The sequence below is a fragment of the Babylonia areolata genome, chromosome 26 (assembly GCF_041734735.1).
Source record: "Babylonia areolata isolate BAREFJ2019XMU chromosome 26, ASM4173473v1, whole genome shotgun sequence".
Classification (NCBI taxonomy): Eukaryota; Metazoa; Mollusca; class Gastropoda; order Neogastropoda; family Buccinidae; genus Babylonia; species Babylonia areolata.
This window is the reverse complement of record NC_134901.1, coordinates 1,542,601-1,562,500: the sequence shown is the minus strand read 5'-3', so window position 1 is coordinate 1,562,500 and position 19,900 is coordinate 1,542,601. Positions and strand designations below refer to the sequence as shown.

At 47.7% G+C, this 19,900-nt stretch overlaps 1 protein-coding gene across 3 annotated transcripts in view; it reads left to right on the top strand.

The window, feature by feature from the left end:
* LOC143300635 (junctophilin-1-like) overlaps window positions 1–15,038 on the top strand; it is a 213,561-nt gene extending 198,523 nt beyond the window's left edge. For all 3 annotated transcript variants that reach the window (XM_076614437.1, XM_076614435.1, XM_076614436.1), the window contains 3 exons: window positions 2,868–2,986; window positions 6,084–7,219; window positions 11,276–15,038. In XM_076614437.1, coding sequence (XP_076470552.1) covers window positions 2,868–2,986; window positions 6,084–7,219; window positions 11,276–11,362 — 1,342 coding nt within the window. In that variant the 3' untranslated portion in view covers window positions 11,363–15,038. The remainder of the gene's footprint in view (window positions 1–2,867; window positions 2,987–6,083; window positions 7,220–11,275) is intronic.
* The last annotated feature ends 4,862 nt before the right edge of the window (window positions 15,039–19,900 follow it).

Sequence of the window (19,900 nt, the reverse complement as noted above, 5' to 3'; positions counted from 1 at the left end):
TCAGTGATATGAGCTGAGTGTTGGACCGGCTAGCACAGGTGGTGTGGTGATTGTCAGTAGAGGGCAGATTGCTAGCACAGGTGGTGTGGTGGTTGTCAGTAGAGGGCAGATGGCTAGCACAGGTGGTGTGGTGGTTGTCAGTAGAGGGCAGATGGCTAGCACAGGTGGTGTGGTGGTTGTCAGTAGAGGGCAGATGGCTAGCACAGATGATGTGGTGGTTGTCAGTAGAGGGAAGATTGCTAGTGGTGATGTGGTGGTTGTCAGTAGAGGGCAGATGGCTAGCACAGGTGATGTGGTGGTTGTCAGTAGAGGGCAGATTGCTAGCACAGGTGATGTGGTGGTTGTCAGTAGAGGGCAGATGGCTAGTGGTGATGTGGTGGCTGTCAGTAGAGGGCAGATGGCTAGTGGTGATGTGGTGGTTGTCAGTAGAGGGCAGATGGCTAGTGGTGATGTGGTGGTTGTCAGTAGAGGGCAGATGGCTAGTGGTGGTGTGGTGGTTGTCAGTAGAGGGCAGATTGCTAGCACAGGTGGTGTGGTGGTTGTCAGTAGAGGGCAGATGGCTAGCACAGGTGGTGTGATGGTTGTCAGTAGAGGGCAGATGGCTAGTGGTGATGTGGTGGTTGTCAGTAGAGGGCAGATTGCTAGCACAGGTGGTGTGGTGGTTGTCAGTAGAGGGCAGATGGCTAGCACAGGTGGTGTGATGGTTGTCAGTAGAGGGCAGATGGCTAGTGGTGATGTGGTGGTTGTCAGTAGAGGGCAGATTGCTAGCACAGGTGGTGTGGTGGTTGTCAGTAGAGGGCAGATGGCTAGCACAGGTGGTGTGATGGTTGTCAGTAGAGGGCAGATGGCTAGTGGTGATGTGGTGGTTGTCAGTAGAGGGCAGATTGCTAGCACAGGTGATGTGGTGGCTGTCAGTAGAGGGCAGATGGCTAGTGGTGATGTGGTGGTTGTCAGTAGAGGGCAGATGGCTAGCACAGGTGGTGTGGTGGTTGTCAGTAGAGGGCAGATTGCTAGCACAGGTGGTGTGGTGGTTGTCAGTAGAGGGCAGATGGCTAGCACAGGTGATGTGGTGGTTGTCAGTAGAGGGCAGATGGCTAGCACAGGTGGTGTGGTGGTTGTCAGTAGAGGGCAGATGGCTAGTGGTGATGTGGTGGTTGTCAGTAGAGGGAAGATTGCTAGTGGTGATGTGGTGGTTGTCAGTAGAGGGCAGATGGCTAGCACAGGTGATGTGGTGGTTGTCAGTAGAGGGCAGATGGCTAGCACAGGTGGTGTGGTGGTTGTCAGTAGAGGGCAGATGGCTAGCACAGGTGGTGTGGTGGTTGTCAGTAGAGGGCAGATGGCTAGCAGAGCTGGTGTGGACGTGAAGATGATCATAAGGGTGGTGGGGTGGGGTGGGGGATTCCAGCATTGGAAATTGGTGATCTGACATAAATAAAGATATTAGGCATTTGAGGGAGACACTGTGCTTAGAGCATTGGGATGGAGGCTATTTTTTATATTGCAAACAAGCTGAAAGGCAGGATTGGGTCATTGTCATGTTATGACTATTGTCATCACGATGTTTCTTTTATATCTATCTATCTGTCTGTCTGTCTACGTACCTATCTATATGGATATAGATATATATGTATACTTTATTTGACTTTTTTGGGGTGGTTGAGGGAGGATTTCTTTCCACCATTCAAATAAACGTATAACAAACAGAAACAAAGAAGCCCACCCAACTGTCTCAGCCACCCAGCGAGAAGCGGGTGCATTCTGTCTCCATTCACTGGCTGCCGTCTGTGTGTGTGTGTGTGCGTGTGTGTGTGTGTGCGTGTGTGTGTGTGTGTGTGTGTGTGTGTGTGTGTGTGTGTGTGTGTGTGTGTGTGTGTGTGTGTGTGTGCAAATACTCGAGTGTGCGTGTGCGAGCGTGCATGTGTGTGCTTGCGCGCGTGCACGCTTTTCATGGAGTGTGAGGAGTGGGTGTGTGGATGTGTGTGTTCATATTCTTCAGAGAGAGAGAGAGAGAGAGAGTGTGTGTGTGTGTGTGTGTGTGTGTGTGTGTGTGTGGATGTGTGTGTTCATATTGTTCAGAGTTGAACAGTACCACTGTAAGTTCCGGATTCAGTTTCTTTTCTTCCTTTTCATTAATTTCTTCTGAACCACACACTGAGGCTATAATCATGTTGATCACTGAGGGTGCGAGAGGATATCATAATTATAACAACAACAAAATAGTAGTAGTAGTAGTAGCAATAACTGTAGTAGTAGTACTAATGATAATAGCAATGATAATAGTAATAATGATAATAATGATGATGATGATTATAGCAACAACAACAACAGTAACAGCAATGTGAATTAATACAGCACTCATTTTATAAATGGTCCTCAAGCACTTTTTCCCCAAGGCCTAACGAAGCACGTTGTTGTTACGCTGTTAGTTAGGCATCTGCTTAGCAGATGTGGTGTAGCGTATATGGATTTGTCAGAACGCAGTGACGCCTCCTTGAGTAGTTAACTGAACTCACTCTCTAAATTCAACTCCTAAAACCCCTTCAGTGCCAGGGGGAAAACAGCAGAAAGTGGTGTTTCACGTCATAAAACATTCTCCAAAACAATATGCCTAGAACTGAGAAAACGGTCTTGAGATATACCACTCTGTATCAACTGTGTGAATTTTCAGCCTTCCACAGTTATTTTCCTTTTTCTGGTGACGTCATCGGGTGGTCACTGTGCATGTACATGATACGTTCTGTGGCACTCAAGGGGCTTTTAAGCACTGAATCCTAAGTGGCTGGTGCTCCGAGGCTTTCGAGAGCAGGCCTACCACCTCACCTTACTCCCTAAGCTCCACAGTAACGTGGGTGCCTTGCTGGTTGCAGGATGGCCAACGCACGAGCCAAGGCGGAGCAGGCAGACCTGGCTGCAGAGAAGGCCCAGCAGGACAGTGATGTGGCGCGACTCAAGGCGAAGGAGTACGCCCCGGAGTTCCACCAGCCAGGTCGGTACAGTGCACTGCAATGCAGTGTGATGCAATGCTAGACAAGACAATAGTGATATCTAGACAAGACAAGACAAGACGATAGTGATATCTAGACAAGACAGGACAATAGTGATATCTAGACAAGACAAGACAATAGTGATATCTAGACAAGACAAGACAAGACGATAGTGATATCTAGACAAGACAGGACAATAGTGATATCTAGACAAGACAAGACAATAGTGATATCTAGACAAGACAGGACAATAGTGATATCTAGACAAGACAAGACATGACAATAGTGATATCTAGACAAGACAAGACAATAGTGATATCTAGACAAGACAGGACAATAGTGATATCTAGACAAGACAAGACATGACAATAGTGATATCTAGACAAGACAAGACAAAGTGATATCAAGACAAGACAATAGTGATATCTAGACAAGACAGGACAATAGTGATATCTAGACAAGACAAGACAATAGTGATATCTAGACAAGACAAGACAATAATGATATCTAGACAAAACAAGACAAGACGATAGTGATATCTAGACAAGACAAGACAGGACAATAGTGATATCTAGACAAGACAAAACAAGACAATAGTGATATCTAGACAAGACAATAGTGATATCTAGACAAGACAAGACAATAGTGATATCTAGACAAGACAGGACAAGACAGTAGTGATATCTAGACAAGACAAGACAATAGTGATATCCAGACAAGACAATAGTGATATCTCGACAAGACAATAGTGATATCTAGACAAGACAATAGTGATATCCAGACAAGACAATAGTGATATCTCGACAAGACAATAGTGATATCTAGACAAGACAAGACAATAGTGATATCCAGACAAGACAATAGTGATATCTCGACAAGACAATAGTGATATCTAGACAAGACAAGACAATAGTGATATCTAGACAAGACAAGACAGTAGTGATATCTAGACAAGACAAGACAGTAGTGATATCGCACAACTCAAAGCCAAGGAATACGTCTCGGAGTTCCACCAGCCAGTTCGGAACAGCACAATAATACAGTACAGTGCAGTGCAATACAATGCAATGCAGTACAGTACAATAGAATGCAATGCAATGCAATGCTAGACAAGACAAGACAAGACAGTAGTGATATCGCACGACTCAGAACCAAGGAATGTGTCCCGGAATTCCACCAGCCAGATCATTATAGTACAAAAATACCACGCAAAGCAATGTAGTACAGGACAGTACAGTACAATACAGTGCAATGCAATGCAGTACATCACAGGACGATACGATACAGTACAGTAGTCATGCAGCACGATACAAAGCCAAACACAGCCCCCGTAGTTCCACCAGGCAAGTCAGTACAGCACAGTAATACAGTACATTGCAGTACAACACAACACAACACAGCACAATACACCAGCCACATCATAACAGTACAACAAGCCATAAAACAGCACAATACAGAACATGGTTTATGGAGATTCTGCGGGCCATCTGAGCGAACATGAACAGGAGAGGTCAACATTGCATACTGTTGTAGAATGGGTGATGGGTGGTTGTGTGTGTGTGGGGAGGGGGGCGGTTCAGTTTTAAAATCTCGTGCTTATACATCTGAACACGCATATTTCCCATGTGATATCATTTACGTGTACTCAACAAACGGCTGCGGTGTTTCTTTTCTGTTTCCAAGTTTCAAACATTCATTTATTTTTTTACATACCGTTGATCGACATGCCAATTCAGTTGTCGTGTTGCTTACACAGTAACTATTCCTAATAATAATAAATAAAATAAAAAGGGGGGGGGATAGCAGTCATTGAACAGATCAATATGAAATGACACCAATCTTCAATACTCTACAAAACAGCAGGGCAGGGTGGCAAGAGATGATCTTCGCCACGCTAAGTGTGCGACAGAGTTAGGACTGGTTCCTGAGTATATGGAATTTTCCGTGGAGTTAGGAACAGTCTTAACGATGAGCAGACAAGGCGCTGCTCAGTTCGCTCATGCAACCCACCCCGAGGGTCATGGATTCGTTGTGTGGCGAATGACTTGCTGTTCAAGGGCAACCGATAGGCCGGGTCAGTGGGCAGGGAGGGTGGGATTGTCAGTGTGACCAGAATGATAAGGGTTTCCACCCAACTCATCCTCCTCCTCCTCATCCTCCTCCTCATCCTCCTCATCCTCCTCCTCATCATCATCCTCATCCTCATGATCCTCATCATCATCATCCTCCTCCTCATCATCATCCCCATCCTCCTCATCATCATCCTCCTCCTCATCCTCATCCTCCTCCTCCTCCTCATCATCATCATCCTCCTCATCATCATCATCCTCATCATCATCATACTCCTCCTCATCCTCCTCCTCCTCATCCTCCTCCTCCTCCTCATCATCATCATCATCATCCTCATCATCATCCTCCTCCTCATCATCCTCATCATCCTTCTCCTCATCATCATCCTCATCCTCATCATCATCCTCATCCTCATCCTCCTCATCATCATCATCCTCATCATCACCTTCACAGCAGCGTTTCTTTTGTTGCTTCAGTTGCACACCTTCAACTGTGTGTGACATGATCTGTTTTCGTTGTTCAAGTCATTGAAGTACATGCCGAGTTGCGATCAGTTTTGACATTTTTATTGCTCCTGATCACTGATCAAAGGGAAGATTAAAAAGAAAGAAAAAGAAAAAAAAATCCCAAAAGATACAGATTATCTGGTGTGAAGGTGTAGTTAGCTTTGAGTAGAAAATAAAAGCATTGTTTGCTAACTCAGTTACCCACAGTAAATTTATTCATTCATTCATTCTCACAGCCCTTCTCTCTCTATGTGTGTGTTTGTCTGTGTGCATGTGTCTGTGTGCATGTGTGTGTGTGTGTGTATGTGTGTGTGAGCGTGCGCGCGCGCGTGTGTGTGTGCGTGTGTGTGAGTGTGTGTTTGTGTGTCTGTCTGTATGTGTGTGTGAGTGTATTTGTGCGTGTGTGCGTGTATGTGTGTGTGTTTACGTTTGTGCATGTGTCTGTGTGTGTGTGTGTATGTGTGTGTGTGTGTTTGTGCATGTGTCTATGTGTGTGTGTATGTGTGTACGTGTGCGTGTGCAGGCACAGACATCCTGAAGAAGAAGATGGCGGAGAACGAAATGGACTACGACTTCAGCCAGGTGACGGGCCTGACGGCCAACCACGCCCCGCACCGCTCCAAGTCCCTGCAGAACCCGCAGCACCACCAAGACCCCAGCGCCTTCAACTCGCCCTTCACCGCCATGAGCGCTCACCCGTCAGAGGGCTCCCCACCCGGCCGGCCCAACGACTACAGCTACATGAACGCTGGGGACGGGATGGGGGCGGGGGGAGGAGGGGGGCTGAGCCCCCACGGAGGAGGAGGAGGAGGGTTGATACCGGGCTCCCAACTGCAGCACCACCAGCAGCAGCAGGCTGTGATGAACATGACCCCCTCCTCGCACAACCGCTCCCCCTCCCTTAAGGTGCGGCGCTACTCCTTCCTGGCCGGCTCCCGACACGGCCGGACCTTCTCGGACATCTTCAACTCCACCATCCTCACCGACCACTTCGACCAGTACTCGGCTGGCGACAGGGACGACTCGGGGCTGGGCCGGGACGTGCTGGACGACCCCGCCGCGGGGAACCACCTCACCGCCCGCAGCAGCCTCCACCCCCTCCAGCAACAGCTCCGCCCCGGCAAGGACACCTCCCCGGACTCGGGACTCTCCGACGACGACTCCAAGCTGCGGCCGCTGCAGCGGAGGCGAACGATGCCCTGCATCGTGGATAACCCCACGGAGGGGGACGCCGGGGGAGGAGGCTTGGTGTTGGCGGCAGCGGCGGCGGCGGCGCGCGCTCATCGGGCGGTGAAGGAGCAGCCCACGGCGCACTCCAGCGAGGATCTGATGGCCCGCGCCATCAACCCCGAGACCTACATCATCGAGAACGGCATCCGGAAGCGGGTGAAGGCCGAGGTGCACCAGCAGGCACAGCGGGCCCCGGGTCAGCTGCCCAGACATTTTCGCATCGAGGAGAACGCCGAGCGGCGAGAGACGCGGGAGGCGCGGGTCCGGGGCAGCCTGCCCGACCTGAAGCACGTGACCAACGTGAAGCCCATCTCCCGCGTGGAGGCCTACCGGCTGAGCAACGAGAGGCGGGAGGAGATCCGACGTCTGCAGGACCTGGCCGAGCGGCGGCGGCACGGCGACGTGGGCGTCATCCTGGGCGATGTCAAGGTGGGTGGGGGATGGGGGGTGGAGGTGTGGGCTTCGGGGTGGGGGGTGTGGGTGTGTATTTGGGGGGTTTGGGTTTGGGGGTGGGGATGTGGGTTTGCGGGTGGGGATGTGGGTGTGGGTTTGCGGGTGGGGTATGTAGGTGTGGGGAATGTGGGTGTTGTGTAGGTGTGGGGGTGGGGAGGTGTTGTGTGTGTGTGTGTGGGGGGGGGGTGTATGTGTGTTGTGTGTGTGTTGGGTGGGGGGTGTATGTGTGTTGTGTGTGTGTTGGGTGGGGGTGTATGTGTGTTGTGTGTGTGTTGGGGGGGGGATGTGTGGTGTGTGTGTGTTGGGTGGGGGGTGTATGTGTGTTGTGTGTGTGTTGGGTGGGGGCTGTATGTGTGTTGTGTGTGTGTTGGGTGGGGGGTGTAGGTGTGTTGTGTGTGTGTTGGGGGGGGGGGGGTGTATGTGTGTGTGTTGGGTGGGGGGTGTATGTGTGTGTTGGGTGGGGGGGTGTATGTGTGTTGTGTGTGTGTGGGGGGGGAGGGTGTATGTGTGTTGTGTGTGTGTGTGTGGGGAGGGGGGGTGTATGTGTGTTGTGTGTGTGTTGGGTGGGGGGTGTATGTGTGTTGTGTGTGTGTTGGGTGGGGGGTGGGGGGTGTATGTGTGTTGTGTGTGTGTTGGGTGGGGTGGGGGGTGTGTGTGTGTGTTGGGTGGGGTGGGGGGTGTATGTGTGTTGTGTGTGTGTTGGGTGGGGTGGGGGGTGTATGTGTGTTGTGTGTGTTGGGTGGAGTGGGGGGTGTATGTGTGTTGTGTGTGTGTTGGGTGGGGGGTGGGGGGTGTAGGTGTGTTGTGTGTGTGTTGGGTGGGGTGGGGGGTGTGTGTGTGTGTTGGGTGGGGTGGGGGGTGTATGTGTGTTGTGTGTGTGTTGGGTGGGGTGGGGGGTGTATGTGTGTTGTGTGTGTTGGGTGGAGTGGGGGTGTATGTGTGTTGTGTGTGTGTTGGGTGGGGAGTGTATGTGTGTGTGTGTGTTGGGTGGGGTGGGGGGTGTATGTGTGTTGTGTGTGTGTTGGGTGGGGGGTGTATGTGTGTGTGTGTGTTGGGTGGGGTGGGGGGTGTATGTGTGTTGTGTGTGTGTTGGGTGGGGGGTGTATGTGTGTGTGTGTGTGTGGGGGGGGGGTATGTGTGTTGTGTGTGTTGGGTGGGGTGGGGGGTGTATGTGTGTGTTGTGTGTGTGTTGGGTGGGGGGTGTATGTGTGTGTGTGTGTGGGGGGGGTGTATGTGTGCTGTGTGTGTGTTGAGTGGGGGGTGTATGTGTGTGTGTGGGGGGGGGGGGTGTATGTGTGTTGTGTGTGTGTTGGGTGGGGTGGGGGGTGTATGTGTGTTGTGTGTGTGTTGGGTGGGGGGGGGGTGTGTGTGTTGGGTGGGGTGGGGGGTGTATGTGTGTTGTGTGTGTGTTGGGTGGGGGGTGTATGTGTGTTGTGTGTGTTGGGTGGGGGGTGTATGTGTGTTGGGTGGGGGGTGTATGTGTGTGTGTGTGTTGGGTGGGGGGTGTATGTGTGTGTGTGTGTTGGGTGGGGGGGGGGTGTTGGGTGGGGGGTGTATGTGTGTGTTGGGTGGGGGGTGTATGTGTTTGTGTGTGTGTTGGGTGGGGGGGGGTGTTGGGTGGGGTGTGTATGTGTGTGTTGGGTGGGGGGTGTATGTGTGTGTTGGGGGGGGGTGTTGGGGGGGGGTGTATGTGTGTGTTGGGTGGGGGGTGTATGTGTGTGTGGGTGGGGGGTGTAGGTTTAGGAGGTGGGTGGGATTGTGTGGGGTTGTTTTTTTGTGTGTGTGGGGGTGTGTGTGTGTGTATTTGTGGTTGTGTGTGGTTGTGCGTGGGTATGTGTGTGTGTGTGGGGGGGGGGGGGATGTGTGGTGTGTGTGTGTGTTGGATATCACAGTGTTTTCTGCAATTCATTTCGCATATTGGAAACAAGAAGTTCAGCTTTCAGTCGAAGATATATTCACTTATATGTGTTTGTTATTGGTATTTTGTATCCAGCAGCCGGGTGATCGTTCATACTAATTATTAAGGAAAAGATCTCTGCCTCTGTTTCTGTGATTGTGTCCATCTCTCTCAAATACTTCGTTCCTCTCTCTCTCTCTCTCTCTCTCTCTCTCTCTCTCTCTCTCTTGCTTTCTCTCTTGTCAATGATTTGCCTTTGGTCAGCTGTTACAGTGCAATTTATCATTTGCATTGTATTGTATTGCATTGCATTGCATTGTATTGTATTGTATTGTATCACTCCTTTTTTTTTCACAACAGATTTCTCTGTGTGGAATCCGGGCTGTAATAGTGTCGGTACACTGAGAGCGCCACCTTTTTTTTCTTTTTCTTTTTCCTGCCTGCAGGTTTTTTATTTTTTTATTTGGTTTCCTATCGATGTGGATTTTTCTACAGAATTTTGCCAAGGACAACCCTTTTGTTGCCGTCGGCTCTTCTACGTGCGCTAAATGCATTCTTGCCCGAATGACTAGCGTCCAGACCACCACTCAAGGTCTAGTGGATGGGGAGAAAATACTGGTGACTGTGCCGGGATTCGAACCAGTGCGCTCAGATTCTCTCGCTTCCTGCAGAAACGTTGTTGATCTTCCCTTGTTCAGTTTTTTCTTTGATTTTCACAGGTAGATAAGGATCGACAGATACAGACAGTATAGGACAGTACGCTACAAAATCGAGACTTTTTTTCACAGGTTGATACGATTCGACAGATACAGACAGTATAGGACAGTACGCTACAAAATCGAGACTTTTTTTCACAGGTAGATAAGGATCGACAGATACAGACAGTATAGGACAGTACGCTACAAAATCGAGACTTTTTTTCCTGTGGGACGTGCTTCATCGATGTACAAGTGGAGTGATATTCATCTGTGCATTTTTTATGATCATTTGTGCATATGCTCACCACCCTTTTGGCATGTAGAAGACGACAGTGACTCTGATTTTGACACTCCCCTTTGGGTGTCTGTGAGGTGATTGATATATTAGGTGATTTATTTTCCGTCGTACCTCTGAGATGTTAGTGGTTTTACTACCAATCAGACTTTTGAAATGTTAGGTGGTTTTTACCAGTCATACCTTTGAACTGTAAGGCAGTTTATTACAGATGATACCTTTAAAATTTGATGGCTTCTTATCAGTTATACCTTTGAAACTTTCGATGTTTGTTTTGTTTGTTTGTTTGTTTCTTTGCTTTTACCAATCTTACCTTTGAAATTTGATGGTTTATTACCAGTCATACCTTTGAGACTTTAGGTGGTTTATGACCAATCATACATTTGAAATATTGGATGGTTTATGACCAGTCGTATCTTTGAAAAATTGGGTGGTTTGTGACCAGTCATATCTTAGAAATGCTGGGTGGTGTATGACCAGTCACAGCTTTGAAATGCTGGATGATTTATGATCAATCACACCTTTGAAATGCTGGGTGGTTTATGACCAGTCATACCTTTGAAAAGCTGGGTACTTTATGGCCAATCATATCTTTGAAATGCTTGGGGGGTTTATGACCAATCCTACCTTGAAATAACGGGTGGTTTATGACCAATCCTACCTTGAAATAACGGGTGGTTTATGACCAATCCTGCCTTGAAAGAACGGGTGGTTTATGACCAATCCTACCTTGAAATAACGGGTGGTTTATGACCAATCCTGCCTTGAAAGAACGGGTGGTTTATGACCAATCCTACCTTTGAAATGTTGGGTGGTTTATGATCAATCCTACCTTTGAAAAATTGGGTGGTTTATGATCAGTCATACCTTTGAACTATTGGGGGGTTCATGATCAGTCATACCTTTGAAATTTGATGGTTTATGACCAACTATACCTTTGAAACTTTAGGTGGTTTATGACCAATCTTAGCTCTGACGGTGGCTGGTGTGTGTGTGTATATATATATATATATATGTGTGTGTGTGTGTGTGTGTGTGTGGTGTGGTGTGTGTGTGAGTGTGTGTGTGTGTGTGTGTGTGTGTGTGTGTGTGTGTGTGTGTGAGTGTGTGTGTGTGTGTGTGTGTGGTGCTGTGCTGTGCAGGACTGGTGCCAAGAACGCCAGTTGCTGGTCCTTGTGATCGCCGTCAACCTGAGCCTTGCCACCATGTTCTTCCACCTCTTGTCATGAGTGCAGCCCGCCTGGCCACGCCACCCGACTTCTCTGCCGCCACCCCGGGCCACGGCCTGCTTGACCCCATTAGCTGTACCCGGGGTGTCCAGCCAGCTAACCCCCGGGTGGAAAGGAGTGTCTGTGAACTCCACCGTGAAGCGCATGTGTTGTCAGTGGTGGTGGATTGGCTGGCAGTGGGTGGAGACAGGCGGTGGGTGGGTGGGTGTGGGACAGTGCCACTCGCCCCTCCCCCCTTTCTCCTCCCCCCACCCCACCCCCACTCCCGTTGCCGCCGGGCGGGGAGGTACCTTACAGCCCGGACTGCCTTCATGGACCTGGGCCCTGCCCGACATCACCATCTGTCAGGGGAGGTGGGGGGAGGGGGGCGGGGAGTCATAACGTTGTGCGCTTCACACAGCGTTCCGTCTTGTTTTATTCCTTTTTTTTCTTTTTCGTTTTTTGATTCTTGGTCCGTCTGGGGCAGGACTCCAGACGACACCATGCATGGACATCATCCACCCCCCACCCCCTCTTTCCTGTCCTGTTCCTCCTGCTCCCAGCCCATCTCTAGCCCCCACTCCCCTCTCATACCCCACCCCCAGCCCTCTCCGCTTCTTCCAGGAGACTGACGGGCGACTTCTCCGCGGCGTCATTGAGAGGGTGGCCCGGGATGAGGGGGAGCCTGACACGTGACCTCTGCCTGCGCGCGCCAGAGTCCGCCCCTGGGGAAAGTGGCGGTGACCTGTACAGCCATCAGTGAGTGTCCCGCATAGATCGGTTCGTCACTTGCTATCCTCCACTGGCAGTCCAGGAAGGGGAGGATGTGTGTGTGTGTGTGTGTGGGAGTAGGGGGGGGGGGGACTGTTGTTTGAACGCTTCTGGCATGCACCACAGTACCGAGGGAGTGTTAGTGTCGGCGGCAAGGGGAGGGAAGTGTGCATGAAGCGTTGCTTCCCTTTGTGCCCCAGCAGGTGACACAGCACGGTGCAGGATGACTGCTCTTCTCCTCATTGAACCCCCCACCCCCACCAGGGACCCTCTCTGACTCGGGGACACATACACACCTGGAGCTACACACAGGCGTGGCAGTGTGTGTGTGATCACTTCAAAACACCCCCACCAGCCACTCTGTCCCTTCTCCCCCCCTCCCCTGCCCCCATGGTGTTGATGATACAGACACTCTCTACTCTTTGGACGGTTTGGGGACACGGTTATGTGGAAGTCTTTCCATCACATTCGAGTTTTCCAAAAAGCAAAATGAGAAAAAAAAGGAACACACTGAACTCAACCCCAGTTGAAATCTTTTTACTCCTTCACCAAATTCGTGATAGTTAAGAGAAGAACAAACACGCGCGCACACACACTCACACTTTAAATTCGGTACGGAATTAAGAAACCGAACCAGTTGTTGTAGTTAAAGGAATCTGGTATCACTGAACACTTAACTTCCATTCAGGTTATGAACTGGTGCAAGCTTCTGGTCCTGGAGATAATAATTATGTATGTAGACAAAACCAAGGATGGGGATATGTATATGCAGGCAAAACCAAGGATAACGAAAAATCATCCCTGGCCATATGGTCAAGGCAAACACAAAGAGAGAAAGGGAAAGAGGGAGATGGTCAGCCCAAACACACCCACACCCCACGTGTCCCGCTGTGTCCTCGCACTACACGCCACAGTGAATGCTCACAACCCGTTCTCCTGTCCGTTTCGGTAAAAAGATACATAATAAAGGTTGACCGGCTAAAGGCAGACCCTTCACTACGGAGGCAAGACTCGCTCGCTCGTTCACCATACAGAAGCCAACGCCAGCAGCCGCCTGGCTGTTGCAGCGCTGCACTGGACATGACTTTTCGTGGACCTGGAGGTCGGAGAGTAAGGACCGTGTCACAGAGGTCCCTGGGGTCGTTCTGGAGGAGGCTTTCGTCTTCAAAAAAGCTTCACATACACACACACACACACACACACACACACACACACACACACACACACACACACACACACACTTTCCAGCTATCCAACTAGTGTCTTCAATCTGGGTTTTCAAGCTGCTTGTGTGGGTGGGATTGGTGGTTGAAACACGGAAAAACATTGAAGGAATGGAATAGTTTTTTGAGCGTCATCGAGACATTAGATTGTATAGCCACAATTTGTTTTTGGCTTTGAACTGTGTTTGCTGTTGTTGTTTGTGTGTGTGTTTGTTTCTTCAATTCTGTTTTTCTTTTTCTTTTTTTCAGTTTTCAGTGAACTTGCGTTGAAGAGCTGAAAAGCATCAAAGTTTACCAGTATATTACCAAGGAAGAGAGAAAATGGCTGTCAGTTTTCGGGTGTTTATTTGTCTTGAACATAACTGTTTGATATACAGTTTTGGTACGTTCTGGTTGGGTGTTATTTTCATTTTCTTTGTCAGTTTTCCAAGTGAGTGAAACGTACCTGGTCTGACCCTAACTTGATGTGTTAATAACACATTTCTTTTGTTTTAACTCTCTCTCTCTCTCTCTCTCTCTCTCTCTCTCTCTCTCTCAAAAGTTGTGTGAGGTGCTTGGTGTGAAAAGACTGGAACAAGTTAATTTTACTGCCATTGTTTCTGCCGTGTTATATCATGTTGATATTTTCCCTCACCAGACATTTTGGGTGTTTGAGGTTGCTCATATACATTTTAACAGTTCTGTTATGATTATTAATAACATATTATTGTTTTGATCATGGTCATTACTATTAATATTATTATCTTTTATATTGTTGTTGACTATGTGACAATGAAAAAATGTAAAAGGAGATGTTGATGATTGTTATCACTATTATTATTTTGTTGTTGTTTGTATTACTTGACAGATGTGCATTTTGATATTTTTGTGTTTACTCAACAACTGTCAGATCCAGTGGCACGACACATTGTATACAGAGAACAGTGCATGTTATCTCAAAGTCAGACATACCATCCTTGTAACATCTACAACGTCGTCAGGACAATATAAATATAAAACCCCAACAAACAGTACAAAGGGAAAGAAACTTGTTTCAGGTTGGCACTTTTTTTTTTTTTTGGTCGTAGACAGCGTAGGCAATGGGTGTGCGTTTTAAGGAGGATACTGTTCGTTGTTAAATTCAAAACGTTTTTGAAAGCACAAAACGTTTCCTTTCACACAGGAAAGTTGTCGCAGTTTACACATACAGAAAAGTCTGTTCAGAATCCTGTCACTGAGTTTTCATAAAACTGGTGACAGACAGTCATCAGACATTATTATTGTATTTGACTGTACCTACTTGTGGAGTGCGTCACTGCAGACAAAGAGAAACCTTGTACTATAATGTTGCACTTTATGCAAGATGGCGATTCGTTCAGTTGTGAGAAGTTACAGTGAGTGTGTGTGTGTGTGTGTGTGTGTGTGTGTGTGTGTGCATACATGTGAGTTATGCGTGTACTAAATGCGTCTTATGATCGGACTGTACTACTAACAATGAAACTCAGCTGCATGTTTAACACTCCACGACCATCATTCCTGTCATTGGGTTTAGATCAGTGAATTGTTCACATCATGCAGCTCACGCATGCCAATAGTAGAGGGAATAGGTGAACATGTTTTGTCCATGCACTTCATTACAGCCCATTAACACACACACACACACACACACACACACACACACACGAACACACACACACACGAGCACACACACACACACACACACACATGAACACACACACACACACACACACACACACACACACACACACACACACATGAACACACACACACACACACACACACACACACACACATATGAACACACACACACACACATGAACACACACACACACACACACACACACACACACACACACACACACACACACACACACGTGAACACACACACACACATATGAACACACACACATACACACAGAGAGAAGAGTTGCATCAATTCATCTGCTTAGTTGCCAGTCCTCTCCGATTCCTCCACAATCACGAAGGGCGTTGTTAACACTTTTTGTTTTGTTTTAGTCCCCAGGATTGTGACTGTTTTCCATGCACACCCACCTCCACCTCTACTTCCCTGCCAGTGTAGAACGTCCGCCTTTCCGTTGTGTGTAGTCCTGAGAGAGGTCCTTGGGACGCGGTTTGTGACTGTGGGCGTTGGTGATGAGAGTGCGTGTTGCCTTTCAACTGCGGAGGGATGAGTTTTCATGCGGAGAAAGAATGCCTTCCGTCTGCTTGTTGTTTTGTTGTTTTCTGGTGTGTCAGGTACCAAGGCTTAGTGCACGAGCGCTACTATAACATTTGTTTTCATGTACATGTGCTTTTTTTTTTCTTTTTTCTTTTTTTTTAATAGATTCCCGTGTTGGTTGGCTTTCCGATCGTTTGGCTTCTTGTCATTATTTGGTGATTTTTTGGATGTACCTATTCTCGTATAGTCACTTTTCATAATAACTCAGTTGCGTGATGAAAAATGTTGTCGTTGGTGCAAGTAAATGGGAAGAGAAGAGTTTGCGGTCTGTGTTCAGACTGATTCTGATTGATGCCGGTTTAGAAGAACAGCACCAAGTCAGTGGTTTGCACAATCCTGGTCTTCACACTCATTGTTTTCTTTTTTTCGGGAGATACCTCTGGCTTCGATCAGTCGGGTTTTTTTTATTTCATTTATTTATTTATTTATTTATTTATTTATTTTTTTTGTTTGTTCAGTTCACTTCTTTTTTCGCCTTTAATTTGCAAGTTTCTTTCATTTTCTTTCTTTTTATTGAAGCAACTCATTGTTATTATGTACCATGTTGCCACATTTAGAAGAAAAAAAGTCAGCCATTTTGCTTTGTCTTTTTGTGACCAGTATTGTATTGATTTCTTTGTCAGTTTCTGACAGTGTAGGTTTTTGGTTTGGGCTTGTTGTTGAGTGGTGTGTTTGACGGCAGAGTGAGGAGCGGCTGGGACAGTGGCGCAGGGTCTGTGTTGGTGGAGAGACAGAGAGCGTCACCCCGGGGTGTCAGTGTGTTGGTGAGTGTGATGCATGTGAGGGCACGCGGAGAAGACTAACCCTACATACTAACATCGTCCTTCCCTGGCGTCGTCTGAGCGAGCTTCTGTGAGAGCAGCTGGAAGAGCGGAATCTCCTGCCTCCCTCCTCCCCCCCTTTCACTCCCCCCCCCCACTCCCCACCCCCGACACTACGGATTCCCAGACTTCTGTGATACTGCCAACCAATCGCCATCGCTCTCGCGGGTCACGTGAGTGTCTTTGGATTGGCCAGTCCAGGCAGCGCACGGTGAGCGCATGTGCAGTGAGGAGGTTGTTTTTAAAACTTGAGAAAAACAACGTTATCCACCCTTGAGATTTGCCGCTGTGGAGGTGGAAGAGAGAACGTCATTATGTGATGTTTTCCTCAGAGCCACAGCACACAGGGAGCGATTGATGCTGACGGAGACATGCTGTAACAGATATAACCCAAGGAAAGCATGCCAGAGCATACAGCACTCTTCAAAATCACGGCATGCCTGGACTAGCAGTGCATTTACCTTTACCATGATGAACTGCATCATTTGTTACACAGCATTGGACAGATAACCACCATCGCTTTTCTTCTGTCTGTTGTGAATATAACTTGTTATCAAATCGGTTAATACTTTGTGATGTGCAATATGGATGATCATGAAGTCACTGATTTGCCTGTGGGCTCTTGTTGATCTACATATTTTGGTCATTATTTATCAATGCATTTTTTTTGTTGTTCCTTTATCTCCTCTATTCCTGGCTTATATTCGCCCTAAGGGAAAAATAGAGGCTTGAAACTTTTTTTTTTCTGTTTGTTTGTCTTTTTATCCCTACCTTTAATCCATCTTTTCTCTGTCTGTCCCCGTGTGTGTATGTTCATACATTGTTCTCAGTTCCCATCGGCCCATCGTAGCATGATGACAACGTGAGGTCCGCATCGAACGACACGGCAGATCTTGCGGGAACTGACTTAATTCTCAGATCAAAGGATCATCTTTATATCACGATGAAATCACGATATATATATATATATATATATATATATATATATATATATATATCGCACACACACGTTTATCACATCCATTTTGTTTTATCAGTTTCATATTTCGAGAATCGCTACTCATGGACGTTTTTTTTTCTTCTTTGATTTAGTTCCTACCCCTCCCCCTTCCCCTCCCCTCCCCCTCCCCCCCTCGCTCCCTTCCCTTCTTACACTCTTTTCTTGTCCTTGTCCTTTTTTTTTTAATGAGAAAAAGTTTTGTTGCGATGGAGTGTTTTGAACAGCGATATCCAGTAGAGCTCTTCCCCACTGATTCCTTTTTTCCTCACCTTTGAGTGCCGTTAGTTTTAGTCTTTGTGTACAGTACGTACTTTTGCCCTTGCCCACCCCAGGCTCGTGCAGTCACGTGACTTGTGTGCACGTGCTCTCTGCTCGCGCCACGTGGTGTGTTGTTGAATGATCCTCTCCATACGACATTATTGTGAAATAAAACTTCCTCCTTTATAACGTTCCGTCGTCAGGACTGCTTCTTGGTTTGCGAGGAGTGTGACTGACATGCATACACATCCATGCACATGCACATCACGCGCGCTCTCGCACACACACACACACACACACACACACACACACACACACACACACACACACACACACACACATGTATATATATGTATCCATGTGTGTGTGTATGTATGTATATATGTTCGTGTTCACTGCACACACACACACACACACACACACACACACACACACACACAGTCACATGCAGTCAGGGGCACTTTTACAAACGGAGACACACATTTTCGAACTGACACACGAGTAGGAATGAGTGCACGTGTACGCGCGCGCGCGCGCACACACACACACACACACACACACACACACATTTTCAAATTGACACACGGGTAGGAATGAGTGCACGTGTACACACACACACATACACACACACACACACACACACACACACACACACACACGTCAAACTGACACACACACACATGTTCAAACACACACACAAACACACACACACACATGTTTAAACTGACACACGGGCGGAAATGAGCTTCAGTTACCCTCACCCAAACAACTCGGGGGTCTTGACGTTGTCCTCTGCTGACACACACTGACCGAAAATTTCGTGTAGTTTAGCACGAGCTGTCCGAGCAGGTTTCGTAAACTCACACAAGCTCAAAACTCAAGACAGAGACCAGTTTGAAAGGAACGGAGTTGACAGTGTACAATGGGGACTTCGGTCAAAAATCGGAATGGTTATCAGTGGTGTTGAGAACCAGATTCAGACAAACACTCAAAAATGGTAACGGACTTCAACATTGAATTCTCATCATTCTGGAAGAGAAAGTTCTGTGAATTCACTGCCATTCAGCCTCGTTAACAGAATGAAGTTGAACTGCTTGTTTTCTTCTTCTTCCATTAATGCTCAGCGGTCATAACTTTGACCATTACCAGCACTTTTATGCGTGCTGGGTATTTTCGTGTCTCCATAACCCACCGAACGCTGACATGTGTCACAGGATCTTTAACGTGCACTAGCAGGTCTGTACATATATTGACCTGGGAGATCGGAAAAATCTCCACCCTTTACCCACAAGGTACCGTTACCATGATTCGAACCCGGGACCCTCAGATTGAAAGTCTAACACCTAAACCACTTGGCTATTTGTGTGCCTATTTTGTGAATATGGAGTGGAACATTCAATGAGTTTGAGTCGCGGAGTCTTCAGTCTAAAGAAAGGGGCCTGTGTGTGTGTGTTTATAAAACGTGGTGGAGGAGCTTAAAAATCATATTATATACAAGAACTACCAGCGCTTGTTCTACCACACACTAGTGGTTCGTAGCCCTTCAAGTGGAGGGAGTGGGACGAACACATAATACACAACTCGTCATACAAGGGTTGTGTTTGAAATGATTTCCGTCGATGAACAGGACTTGCCGAGAAGCATGATACATGTTTGTTGAACACGTGTGGATGTGGATTGTCGACTTGCACGGAAGCCAGGTAAGGTGGGTTTGTTGTTGTTGCTACTGTTGTTGTTGTTCTTGTTGTTTTTCTGTACCTCTCTCCAGTATTGTAGGCTGTTAATTAGAAATATTGGCAATTAGTCATTTAATGCACTGGGAGGTCTCGGTCGATGAAAAGCTTGTTTGTTCGCGCGCGCGTGCGTGTGTGTGTGTATGTGTGTGTGTGTGTGTGGGGGGGGGGGTTCGATGAAAAGCTTGTTTGTTCATGTGTGTGCGTGTGTGTGTGTGTGTGTGTGTGTGTGTGTGTGTGTGTTTCTGCATGTGTGTGTGTGTGTGTGTGTGATGTTTTTTCTTATTCACTTTTCTCAGCAGAACCTGCTGTTCTGGGAACATACACGTCCATTGATGCGCCCTTCCCTCACCCGCCTACCTTGTTCATGTTCAAAGAATTTTCTGGTTCCCCTGTCAGGGGAAGTAACAAAAGTTGTCTTTTCAATCCGATCATCAAGAAGAGCGAGTTCCGGTTTTTCGAAGAAAAAAAATGGAGGGGGAATCACTCTTCTTTAACTTCCGACGGATAGGAT